Here is a 14,325-nt window from a genome sequence, read left to right as displayed (position 1 = left end):
GAACCAGCTAATGGAAATCACTTTTTCCTCTCTCGAAACTCTTTCAAGTACATGAATAATCTCTGAAAAAATAAAACCCATGTGCAGTAGATATAAAGAAAGACATAGAAATGTCTAATAGGTACATGAAAAAATGGTTAATATCAGCAATCAGGTTTATGCAAATCAAGACCACAATGAGATCTCAATGATACAACTGTGTTTCCTCAAATGTTAGGACACGCACCCTCACCCAATTAAAAGCACAAAATTAAGCTTGCTACCCTTTCTTGGAGAGAACATGAAAAATCATCTCTGTAGGAGATAACAAAATACAAGCAACATACTGTTGAAAATCCCTTCTCCATGAATTCTTCCACTCACAGATTTGGAAGGGCTGAAGAGACAACAATCCCATAATGGGAAAATGGAGGAAAACATGGAGGGCACACTCAAAAAGAGGTTTATCGTTGACAAGTGAAAACTGCAAGATCTGTGTCACAATACATTCTAAAAATAAAATCCCCACACACTTACACTGGAATCCTGTAATTTGGTAACAGTGATAAAAACCAAAGCAAGGCTTATGAAAAAATAATAAAACAAACACCAGGGCCCGGCGTGGTGGTGCAGTGGTTAAGGTCCTCGCCTTGCACGCCCGGGATCCCATATGGGCGCCGGTTCTAATCCCGGAAGCCCCGCTTCCCTTCCAGCTCCCTGCTTGTGGCCTGGGAAAGCAGTTGAGGACAGCCCAAAGCTTTGGGACCTTGCATCCGCATGGGAGACCCAGAAGAGGCTCCTGGCTTCGGATGGCATAGTATCGGCCGTTGTGGTCACTTGGGGAGTGAATCATTGGACGGAAGATCTTCCTCTCTGTCTCTCCTCTCTGTATATCCGCCTTTCCAATAAAAATAATAATAATAATAATAAAAATAAATCTTAAAAAAAAAAAAACCAAAGCAAGCCTTAATTAAGGTTTCACCTCCCAGAGGTAACACTCATCATTTTGGCAGAAAAGGGAACACTACCTTTGTGATTCAAACACTTCCGGTAGCTGGTACAGCCCACTCTGTTCCAAGGACAGGCATTGTAGAATAACTGACAGGAAGGGTTCCCCATTCCAAGGGCGCAGGGAAAGAGCACAGCATACCAAAGATTCTTTGAGTTTTTCCTACTGCCTCAAGGGGAAACACAGGAAACAAGGGTGACTTAATGAAAAAAAAAAAAAATCCCTTAGGGGACACATCCCGCCCTGGCCAAACGAACAGTCTCACACGCTGCACTGTTTTGTTTTCCACCGATCCTGCTCACAATGAACACATCTTTCAGCATTTCCATAATTTTACTCACAATTTTAAGGATCTCTCCGTACATACTGTGGATAGAGTGTAAGAGAATATGACATGGATGAAGGGCATGCCTTCAAACAAAAAGAGTGGGAATTAACCCATTGTCTAATTACATTATTTCAGCTTAAAACAATAAACAGAATTTCATTTTAACAGAATAATATGGTTACTCTATGAAGCACATCTGTAACTGCTCTAACAGAAATACAAAACCCAACTGGGCCACCACGCCTGGGGATTCAGGGAGCATCTGCCTCAGGTTCTGCTGTCTCTCATGATTGTGGGAATACTGATGTAACCTTTTGAAGCCTGCATCCCCTTCTCAGGAGGAAGAGATAATGATTATCTGAGGATGAAAACTGAAAACACATAGAATAAATCACATAACAAATAATGACAAAACATTTCAACAATGACTTTGTTAAAGTTTTTATTCTGAATGTATTCTATGAATCACCATTTGAAAAAGATCTCTCTGAAACTGCAGATCTTAACCCGTTCATTTTAAAGGAACTGACTCTGGCTTTTGTACTATCTATGCTCGTGTTTTTTTTAAGAACTGACGGTTCCCAGAACCTAATTTCAATTTTTCTAATGTAAAAACAATTCACTTACTTGCAGGTTCTACTCTGATAGGGAGACGACGAAGCAAATTCCTGAAAATCTGTCATTAAGCACATGAGACTACTTCATTCTTGATTTTTCAAATAAGTGCATCTGTGATGTAATAATCAAAACACATTCTTGTATCAAGATATACCACTTTTTTAAAAAACATACAGCACTACCTAATAACCTTTTAAAATATTATTTTAGAAAATAGTACAGTTAGTTGTAGTTCTGGATTAAACAATTGCCACATAACATTCAAGGCAGTCAATCAAGATTTAGCTGCAGTATGTTCCTAAATCAGTCAGTGTATGATGGAACAGACTAGAAAAAACCTGGATACCATCAAATTACTCATTAAGATGGACTATGAGTGAACTTCCAGTTTTTAAAAAAATACCTTCACAGAATGAAAACTTCACCACTGTTTTCTCTTGTAGTAATCATTATTTCATATAATAATTTGATATGCTCTAAAAGAGTAAAAGAAGTCCTTTTATATTTCATGATAGATTTAATTAGGTAATTCCAAAGAGGGGAAAAACCATTAAAACAAATTCTTATGATATCATCTGATATGTCCAATTACATGGATATGATGTAACAAAAATGGTTACAAACTTATATATGCATATTTACATTATATACTCAAAACTATTAAACTACTCAACTATATATGAGGAGATACATTATGACATGAGTTAAAACCATTTTTCATTACTTTTTAGAAAGAATTCAGTCAAGCTTTTAATGGAAATAATATACAAGTGAGGCACTTTTGAGGTCAAGAATAGAAAGCAAGTGACACTACACACTGGAAAAGTTCACAAAAATCTATGTGTATCTTTAATACAAAGGCTTTTCAACTAGGTTATCTTTGAAAAAAGTTAAAATTAACAATTTATCCCATTAAAGAAGCTTTCAGGAACAATGACTAACATTTATCAGTGTACCAAAGCATATGAAAATTTTATAACCACCTGGCTGCTAGGCAAACAGCATCTTAATACCTTAAAGCCCTTTTTTTTTGGTTTACATAAATCACCTCTGGTTGTGTTTTATTGAATTTTTTTTTTATTATTATCTGAGTAATCATCACAAAGCACCTTAACAGTGCTATTATGATTTATAGAACTAATTTTAAGTGCAACAGTAGTGCAAGTTTCTAGTGCTTTCCCTCATATTTAGAAAGGTGATCATGGAGGTCAAATCAAGAATGAGAGTAATATTTAGTGAAGAATATGTTTTTCAGTAACAAAAATTTTCAAGGGTTCATGTAGAAAAATGTTGTCACACCTGTTTAATGCATCTTTGGGTTATTAAAAACCCAGTATTAAACATACATTTTCAAGGGTAAATACAAGATGTTTAGTAAACTTCCTAAAGAAAACATCCTTAAAATTCTTTCTCTTCCCTGTATGAAGGAAAACACCTGCTTCCCACACTCTGTAGACCTCATGGGCAGAAGAAACATCATGTGCCATTCAGGAAGGGAGCAAGAGGAGAAGGAAAGAAATCAAGACTTACCTAAAATACCAGATGGCACTACATACATGAATTGAAAGTGCATTTATTTTACTTTAAAAGTTCATTTTAGGCACTGCTGAATAACCAATGAAAGTAGGTAGTTTCAAGTTTTTCCCTTTAAATATAAAGCCCTGCCCAGCCATCATCTCAGAAACACACACACACTTTCTCTGTAACTGTCATGATGAAATGACTAGGGTTTGTTGTTCTTATTGTCTTATTCTATTTCAAATTCTCCCTGACTGGTAATGGGAGGAAAAATAATACCGTTTTGGTATGGCTTTTACAAGTAAAAGGGACTGGTTCAAAAAAATGCCTCAGCATATCTACTAACTTTGATTACCAGTTCCCAATATCAAGAAATATTTTTAAACAGAATATGTAAGAAAAAAGTGCTTAAAATCTCTTGTGAACAACAAGACACATTAGGGGAAAGAATCTTACAGTTGTTCGAGATACTTCTTACTCCTGATTTCCCACCAGGAGGTGGCCACCATGTGGACACCATTTGTGATGGTGGCCATGAACTCTCCAGATCCCTATGGCCATCTCATGTCCTGGTCTAGAAATCACCCAGCAGGGGGCGCTGAAGCTCCAACCGTGCATCTCATTTCAAGTCATTAGTATCAACGATGAATGATCAATTCTGAACAAGTTTATCTAAATTCTGTCATGCCATTTACGTTTTTTGTTTTCAATACTGCCTAACATTTAAAAGCAGTTTTGCTGAGTCATTTGCTCAGAAAATCAGATTAAAAACAAGGTTTAGAGGAAAAGCCAATTGGCAGTGGCAAATCTATAGGAAACAGGACACCTTCTCAAATATATTTGTACACATTTTGAGAATCAGAGATTTATACTATCCATTTGTTTCCACACAGAAATTGTAACTCATGGAAGAAAATTTCCACGTAGGGGATTCAGATGACAATATTATTTTGTCAGACTTCTAGACTGATTTGGAAACAGGGTATGTTAGCTATAAAGACCCAAGGTGAAATAAAAACCATTTCATCACTGTAGTTTTTAATGAAGAAACTTGTTTAAAATTGTAAAAGGAAAAATGGGGATGGCAAAATCTTAGCAGCAAAGTGGTTAAACAAACTGAAAATATTAATGCACAAACATTAAAATATTAAAGCATATATGTTGCATATAAAATACAGTACAGAACCAGGAGTTGCACTACACTGATTAGTGCTTAACAGGAAAAAATGATTAAATTTGTTCTTCCCACAAATATGTACATGGTTAATTTCCACAGCATTTTCCTATAGCCAGCAAGTTATTTTCTTCAGTAATTCACACCTTGCTCAAACCTGAATTATAAACTCAGCACTTACAAATATGAAAACTCATTCACAAGGAAAATTAGAATTTCCATATCACCAGTAAAAAGTAATTTTGAAAGTTAACAGTCTATTCTAGGAAACCAAGTTTAGCTGAAAACTTCAGGGATGAAGATCATCTGATGCAGCAGCATCCAAATATATAAACAGTAAAAATAAGACTTAAAACTGCTGCTACAGTGTCATGGTTTGGATTTAGTTCATCCAATTGATTTTTAGTACAAAACTAGAAATAACCTCTTCTTCATAACATCTATAGTTATCAATATATTTTTCTTCTTTTCAATGTGAAATAATACTTCAAGATGATCTATATACACAATATTGTCAGTTCAAGCTGTCATATAAATATAAATGCTTTCTTAAAAAAAGTATTTTACAGACAGATAGTGTTATATATATATACATTGTTCAGTTTGATCTGGAGCAAAAGAAAAAAGCTAACACAAGCTGAAGTACAATATGTAAAAAAGAATGATACATGAATGACATTAAAAATCCTGCATAGAAAATGAGCTTTAAATGGTAGTGTGATTTTAATTTTTATCACGTTTGAAATGTCAAGCCATTGATAAAAAGGCACGCTTCTCAACTTATCCCTCTAAGGGAATGTTCTTAAAGAACCCCTTGCTTGGTTAGAGTTTTAACGTAATATTAAAAAAAAAAAATCTGATCCCATGGTATTTAAAATAGTTTGTTGGAACATGTATCCAACTAATGCTGCAGATTAAACACCCAGTAAGACAACAGTCTGCAAAACAAACGGATATGTACAAAACAGTTCGTTCACAATGCTGGATTAACACTCTCTGGGGTAGTTAGCACACGTTTCAACATAATTTTGCTTTTGGCCCATTTAAATAAAAATAAAATATAACTGACCAAATGATCAGTTATGTGAATAGTGAGCATTGAGGATGATTAAACAATAACACAGCTGAACATGCTCTGTTTTCGCAGAATCAAAGGAGATATCACGAGAAAACTGTTTTATATCTACTATCCAGTTACAATTTTTTGCCTTGTAAAATGTTTGTAAATGCTATATGTAATTTTTTTGAAGGATGAAGCTCTGAAAGAAAACAACTTGCTGGTTGAATATAACAAAATGACTAAAAAAAACTTCACTTTTTTTTTTAATAATGTTTACTCAAGTCTCTTTTTTTATATAAAAATAAGTGTTACATTCCCATCAGAACATTAGACAATTACATCTGTGCTTAAAAAAAAAAAAAGGGTTGGTCACTCAAGGCTATTAGAATATTTTTAAGGGTTTTGAGAATGTATAGATACAACTCAATATAAACTGTAGCCAAAGTGAAATGAGGATGGAAATACCAAATCATTCACATGGAATAAAACATTAACTAGATGAGTTAAATATTCAAAATATATGGAATGTGACAGTAGACAAATGTGTTATCTACTTCCGAACTAGGAAGGGGAAGGAAAGTTTAATATGTAATAATTCGTACCTTACATTAGTTAAATATAAACATTTGTTATTTATACATAAAACTGCTTTCAAAAAACAACTAAGAAATGATTTAGTTGCACTTGTTTTTACTTCTTATAATTCCCAAGTGTTAACTTTTCTTAGATTGAAATCAACTGTCTGCTAGTGCACTTTTTAGTTTGTATCCTAATGAATTCAGACCTAGAAATCCCATCACCTACTGCATAAATATACAAAAATGCCAAAATTAATCCCTTGCAGTTGGATAGTTTATGCTTTTATAGCCAATACTCAGAAACAATTTCCTTCTGTAAATACTCTACAATCTGTAACAAAACATGCCATGCACTCAAGGGAACAGTTAGGCACGGCGAGCATTAGTGAAATGCCAGGAACGGATGAGTTCTGCTTCCTCCACATGTGGCCCCCATGATACCAGGCAAGATTCCACACTGCTTGCCAAAAGCTTCCACAAATCCAAGTTAGCTAATCCCTGGAAACAAAGATTGTAAGCTCATTCTGGCACTGGATTACTTCATCCAGCAGCTTTATGCTTCCCACCACAGCACCCACATGCCTCACCACAGCGATGGCACATTCTCAGAGGGACGTAGCAGCACATACAAGGTACAATGAAAGACAAAGCTACCAGGGCTAGCCACCGTAAGCAGAACTTGTCATCGCTAGTGTCACATGAACAGGGATCAGTAAAATCTCCCTCTGAGTCTGACATACAATGATACAACATGCTCTCTGCACAGAGCATGCAGCTAACTTGATAGATGCATCTTTTAATAGGATCTGGAGCATCCTGACATTTTCCTCTGCTATTTTCTTCATGATTAAACCTTTCCTGGCAGTATACGCAGCGAGAACGTTCACCATCCTCTTTTCTTCGTTTTGATTTCTTAACTTTTAATGAGGAAGGCTGTGTCTTGAACACCACGGAGTCTTTGAGTGAACTTAACTTAGTCTCATCCCCGCAAGAGTACAGATAGTCTGATTTTTTATTCTCTGGTTTAGAAAAGTGAATATTGGAGTCAGTATCGTCTCTCTCCAAGTCATTTTTCCACATGTCAGGATGTCTGTAATCTGCATAGCGACGTATTAAGATATCTCGAGGATTTATTCTAACAATCTCATCTTCATCTTGAAAGCTGACGTGTCTGATTGACTTCAAGGGCACCTACAAAGGAAGGAGATAGGAGCTGCTGTAAGGACTATGATGGCAAGATTGCATTCCGCCTTGGTGGAGTCAGTGCCCAGATGGCTTGTACAAAGATCAATCTAGGAGTCTCCGAGATGTGATTTTTTTGGATGAGATCAACATTTCAATCAAAAGATGATGATTGGAGGGCAGTAATATTCCATGATGTTGGTGGACCTTATCTCATTAGCTGAAGGTCTCAACAGAACAAAGATTGTTCTTTCCTAGAGGAAGCGATTCTGCAGTAGACTGCCTCTGGATTCAGACTGCAACTCTGTGAGCAACTCATTAAAATAAAACTCCATCTATACATCTTGTTGGTTCCATTTCTCTGGAAAACACTACTAATACAGACTTTGTTGCCAGGAAGTGAGATGTAACTATAATATCCAGAAGTGTAGGGTTGGAACTCAGCAATAGGCAGAGACTCAAGAGTTCTGCAACATGTGTTAGAAACAACATTCAAGAGGTCACTGTTTAAAGGTGCTTCTGATGAAGCTTCACAAGGAAATACAGTATGTTATTAGATACTGCAAGAAAGGCAATTCTTGCTATTAACTCACAAAGAACTTGCCTATATTGTGTTTCCAGTAGTGATAATGGATATTTAGCATGGCAAATTCCTAAGCAAGTGCTTAAGATGTAGCTAATTCTCCCTGTTGCTCACAATAAATTCAAATGAGATTTTAGAAGCATGGTGATCCCTGCTACCTTCCCCTCCATTCCCCACCCACTATTTTCATATTTTCCCCCTAATTTTTACCATGGCATGTTTTTATTTCACTTTGCAACCAAAGGCTTAATACTTCATTAGGTAATGATATAAACAAATAGCAAGTAGGGAAAAAACACACAACTTACAATACTCTTCAGAAGTACAGAAAAAAGGCTGTAAGCAATAACCAAATCCCAAAATGTCACTCTCTCACCTAGATTACATTTTTGTATTTTGTGATAACAAAAGTAAGTTACCACAGAATCAGGGAAAATATGGTGTCTGTCTTTTGGGGATTGGCTTATTTCACTAAGCATAATGGTTTCCAAATAGATGCATTTAGTTGTAGACAGAAGATTTCATTCTTTTTAAAAAATGTCTGAGTATCATTATACACTGTATATACATCACATTTTCTTTCTCCAGTTCTAAGTTGACAGGCATCTAGGTTGATTTTATATCTTAGCTTTTGTGAACTGAGTTGTTATAAACACAGAAAACTCTCTTGTATACTGATTTCATTTCATTTGGATAAATTTCCAGGAATGGGATGGGTACGTTACAAGGTAGATCTATTTTCAGATATCTGATTAGTCTCCATACCGTCTTCCACAATGGTTGTAACAGTTTGCAATCCAACCAACAGTGGATTAGGGCACATTTTCCCTGACATCCTTGCCAGTATTTGATAACAATAAAGTCTCCCTATATTTTAAGAAATGAGAATGTATGTTTTGCAAAGAACACCAAAGGCATGGATGGTTAGGTAACCGCAGACTATAAAAAATGCTTTCAACTTGGCACTACAAGTCAAGAAATAATGAATACAGGCTATTAGAGCTCCAGAATTCTACAGCTTTATGTAGAAAATGTAAGCATGATTCTGAATAAAGGGCTGTCTTCTTATTTCCAGAGTGTGGGGCCAACTTCCCAGATTGAGTTATGTTGGAGAAATCCAGGGCCTCGAGGGTGATGCCATCGCTTATGTCCTGCAGGCCAACCATAGGTAGACAGCAGGCCACTCAGAGAATGGAGCATCAAATCAGAGGGCTATTCTCATCTAAATATTTAATGGCATTTCCTTATCATGCTTGAATTTGCTTGGAACCCATGACATCTTTTTTCATATCAATTTGCCACTTTTGGAACTGAATGAAGTATGTATACTTTTTATTTCCTACCACTGTATTTAGAAGTGGCAAGTTTAAATCTGATTTCACAGGAACACAAATGGAGAATTTACACCAGGAAGAATCATACGTTGAGTCTCATTCACACCTGAGCAAGATGGAGGAGAGAAAATGTGGACCTGAAAACTTTTGTTGAAATGGATCTACTGTCACTTAAAGAGGTGACTAAGTTAAAATGAGGCTCTTAAACCAATCTGGCTGGAGTCCTTGCCAGAAGAGGAAACAAGGGCATAAGAAGAGAGAACCAAGGGGTGTGTGTGCAGTTGAAAGAACAACTGAGATGCCATGAGAAAAGTGGTTATCTGTAAGTCAAGGGAAAGGCCTCAGAAACTAAACTTGACAACTTGATCTTTGACTTCTAGCAACCAAAATGGTTGGAAAGCAAATTTTTGTTTCAGTCACCCAGCAAAAATAACATATGGCCATACATGTACACACCTTGGCTGCAGGGATGAAAAATAACCTAAAATACACAGCAACACATCATCTGTCTCTAAGTCTGTTATCCTCCATCTCTTCCTGAACCACTGGCTCAACCCCTCCCCTTTAACTCTTGAGTATAGTGGCTTTTTGAAACAATGAATAAAATTAAATCTGTTGATCCTTCCCATAACCTATAAAGGTGTGTTTTTAAGTAGTCAAATTTGTATCTGTCTCTAGTCCTAGTCCCTGGACATGGTGACTAGTCTACAAGTAAGCTTCTGTATCAGCCGGGGCAAACAACTATTCCTTAGACATTTGGAACTGAGGTTGAAAGAAGGTCTGGGTGAAAGGTGGAGTGATGGGCACAGTCCACTAAGCTGACAATGTACAACTTTCACTGGTCCTCTCTCTTGAAAATACAATACGGCAATCCTCCCGACTCACACGGGAAGTATGGATAGAGTTTAAGTAACAGGATGCACAGGTGCATATATGGCAAATCTACACAGGACAAATATGGAGGATTAAAGAAAATGAAAATTTTAACTATGCTAATTTATTGTATTTCTTATTAGGAGATAAACCAACATTACTTACCCTATTTGGGGGCTTTAGATTTCCACATTCCTTGGATATTTGCCGCTGCACATATTCCATACTTCGACTCTGAATGTCTAGGCCTGGCTGACCAAATGTCATCTAAAACACAAACAATTTCTACTTAAGTGACAAATTAACTTCTTACCTTTACGTAAGCCATATATATAATGTACACTCTAAAACTTTGGTAACTGGTTTCAATTAAAAATCTAGACAGCTTACCTTCACTATTTTTCTTAATACATCTTTTGACATTTAGAATGAATCGGTAACATACAATCCCCCAAATTAGAGACGACACAAATATCTACCCACTAATACATAAAAAGAGGTGATAGATCCATGGACTTGGAGAGTGAATTAACAGATGAAAGATCTTCCTCTTTGTCTCTTCCTCCTCTCTCTATATCTGACTTTCTAATAAAAATAAATCTTAAAAAAAAAGGAATTATCAACATTTAATTTATCTTGTTTATTCAATAGTTCCCTAAAGCACTGTTAGCAAAATTTCACTGCTCTACTTCATAAAATTCCTGCCCTGAAAATTAAAAAAGATTCTGCACACAACACAATTTTCAAACAGTATAGAAGTACATGTAGCAAAACTCCCCATCCCTTTTAGACCTTTCTTTCATGTAACTATCATGAAACATATTCATAAACATGTGAATTATTTCCACAGTACCTTTGTGTTATGATTTGCCTTCAGGGCTGCATGTACATGAATATTTTTTCTATGTTTATAGGGGGACTATTATGAATTTAGAAATTAACAGAGAGCAAAATCACTATGAATAAATGATTCAGGGAAGCTTCATGAATAAAACTAGAACTGAAATAAGCAGAATGAACTAAATGTTTGGCCCAGTTAAAAGACAAAGAGGGATTTCAGAAAAACAACTGTTTTTAAAATTAGACTAAAATAATTTAAATCATATTCCTGATATGTATTTAAACATGAAAACACTCATCTTCTCAATTACCACCCTAATTTCAATTTCTCAGAAAAAGACTACAAATACGTTCTGAAAACTGCTTGAGTTAAGCAAGAGTCTATAAACAACTGTCCTCCCACATGATCCTTAAGGGAAAAGACAAATGGACAAGGTAGACTGTTTATACTTATTAAGCCCGCATGGGATGCCGGTGCTTGCATGTAGAGATTCGCCAGCTGAGCAGCTGCGCTGTGCAGGCCCCCAAGTACCAGGTACAGTAAAGACAGCATCTCCTGCCACAGCAATGCAGCAGGGTACTGCCTAGGGTCCCGGTGCTGTGACACAAGCCCAGTGACGCATCTTCCTGAGCGCCATCCTCACAGGGCTTGGAGGAGCATGAAGTTCATGCCATACACTGTGTGACAAGTAACAAAGTCTTGTTTCTGACTTAGCAGTCTTATGTCTCCTGGCAGCATTCAGAAAACTGGCAGGTTAACTTGTCCGGCAGGGCAGTTCCTCTGTTGTAGAAAAGGATCTATCATCCAGCCATCCTACTTCAATGTACTTACACGTCAAGCACATAATTACTGAGTATTTATACTCCCCAAGGCAGTTTTTATGATGATAAAGTATGTGGAAAAGGCATTTTAGAAAATGTACAAAACAAGCTATTATTAATACTAAAGTCCCCATGATGATTTACATGGAGTTTCATTTTCTGCTTTTCACATATATAGTTTATTTTTATTGGAAAGGCAGATATAGAGAGAAGAAGACACTGAGAGAAAGATCTTTGTCCACTGGTTCCCTCCCCAAGTGGTCACAACAGTTGGAGCTGAGTTGAATTGAAGCCAGGAGACTGGAGCCTCTTCCGAATCTCTCACATGGGTGCAAGAGTCCCAAGGCTTTGGGCCATCCTTGGCTACCCAACCAGGCCACAAACAGCTAAATGATAGTCTTTAACAGTTCTGTGCTGAAGGCATATGTTCTTTACTCCTGTTAAGAAACCTCTACTGTCCACTATAATGGTTTAAAAAACCCAACTCATTTTAATTCCTATATATTTTTTAAAAATTTATTTATTTTTATTGGAAAGTCAGATATACAGAGAGGAGAGAGACAAGATCTTCCATCCACTGATTCACTTCTCAAGTGGCTGCCACAGCCAGAGCTCAACTGATCTGAAGCCAGGAGCCCAGATCCTCTTCCAGGTCTCCCACACAGGTACAGAGTCCCGACGCTTTGGGCCATCCTTGGCTACCCTCCCAGGCCACAAGCAGGGAGCTAGATGGGAAGAGGGCCACTGGGACATGAACCGGCGCCCAAATGGGATCCTGGCATGTAAGGTGAGGAGTTTAGCCACTAGGCTACTGTCCTGGGCCCTTAATTCCTATTAAACTGAGAAGTTCATATACTTCAAGATTAGTAAACATATGGTTAAGCTTCTAGTTACATAAATTCATACAACTGTTATGGTATCAATGTGTTCTCCAAAGTCCCCAAGCTGTAATCTTAGTCCCAATGCAGCAATGTTGAATGGTGTGACCTTTACAGAGCAATAGGCCATGCCCCCAAGAATGGATTAATACTATTTTCAAAGTAGTGGGCTCCAAATAAGAGTGTTTGGCCTCCTTCCTCTTCTACCTTTTCCTCTCCCACCTCATCTTCCCCCACGTGATATTACAGGAGGAAGGTCCTTACAAGATATCAGCACCTTGATAACGAACTTCCCAATCTTCAGAACCATGAAAAATAAATTTATCTTCCTAATAACCCAGCCCCTGGCATTCTGTTACAGCAGCACAAAACAGACAAACATGCTCTTTTTTCATCCCACCAATCTTGGAGAGAAATAGTATTATTCATAAGGGATGAGAAGTATTACATTTTTTAAATATAACAAAACATTTTCCTCAAGTGATTTATAAATCACATTTAACCATGGCAATATAAGAAGGTAGATACTGATATTCTAAAACACAGGTATGGATACTAAATGCGAAAGGGTTAAATAATTTGTCCAAGACCTCAAGGGTAGTTATGAAGTTTGCATTTAGATTAAGATTTTTCACCTCCAGAGCCCATGTTTCCTAATTACAAGACTAATACCTATCTGGCAAGTAGTATCCACTTAGTCCTCTGCACTCCTTTGGCACTATTTCGTACCATTCTATATTTTGTACCGGATTTCTAAACTCTTCGGCTTCCCCATCAATACTAACAGTGCCATTTTCAGAGAAGAGATCAGATCTTTTCTACCATCATTCCAAAGATCTTATGATTTTAAGTTTACAGTTCTCTCAAACAATAGTGCGTCAAATAGATTCCCAGAGGCTGGAATAGGAAATAACAGTCCAATAACAACTTCTGTGTTGTTTTTACATTCTCTCCTTGCTCAAATACAGCAGTCAGGCAACCTAGTTCAGGATGACTGGATCCTCACGCTCTCCTCCACAATGATGGAACACATGCTCTATTTTAAATTGTTAAGCTTGGTACCACCATATTCAACTCCTTCAAGAAAATACAATTCTTCATGGGCCGCTCGGATAGCCCCAAGCACTACAGAAAGTATCCAAATTACTTTTCATTTTTATTATTATAACACTTTTGCTAAAATTAAAACCAGCTTACAATGTTTTACCATATGTCACTATTAGTATTTTCTTTACTTTCTTATACAATCTCAATAAACTGTACCACACCAAAAAGCTATACATAATTCCTATCACTAAAATGAAGCAGGCTGTCACAGTGGTTATTATGAGGGTTAAAATGAGCTAAGTAAAGCACTTAAAACAGTACTCACCACAAACAAACCATAATGGAAACATTTATTGAAATACATGTTGAGTATCCTTTACCAAAATGCTTGGGACCAGAAGTTTTTGATCTTTCAGGGGATTTTGAAGTATTCACATATACATAATAACACTGTCTTAAAGGCTGGAGTCAAGTCCTAACATGAAATTCACTTATGTTTCAT

General features: G+C 36.7%; 1 protein-coding gene across 2 annotated transcripts in view; it reads right to left on the bottom strand.

Moving 5' to 3' along the window:
- Window positions 1-3,645: 3,645 nt before the first annotated feature.
- Window positions 3,646-14,325, bottom strand: part of SPRED1 (sprouty related EVH1 domain containing 1) — a 77,732-nt gene continuing 67,052 nt past the window's right edge. For both annotated transcript variants that reach the window (XM_040970120.1, XM_040970119.1), the window contains 2 exons: window positions 10,402-10,503; window positions 3,646-7,455 (listed from right to left, as the gene is read on the bottom strand). In XM_040970120.1, coding sequence (XP_040826054.1) covers window positions 6,805-7,455; window positions 10,402-10,503 — 753 coding nt within the window. In that variant the 3' untranslated portion in view covers window positions 3,646-6,804. The remainder of the gene's footprint in view (window positions 7,456-10,401; window positions 10,504-14,325) is intronic.

This window comes from Ochotona curzoniae, unplaced genomic scaffold, assembly GCF_017591425.1.
Source record: "Ochotona curzoniae isolate NIBS_2020 unplaced genomic scaffold, NIBS_Ocur_1.0 scaffold_4701, whole genome shotgun sequence".
NCBI classification, from domain to species: Eukaryota; Metazoa; Chordata; class Mammalia; order Lagomorpha; family Ochotonidae; genus Ochotona; species Ochotona curzoniae.
Note: the sequence above shows the minus strand (reverse complement) of the source record. Positions and strands in the feature narration are given on the sequence as shown.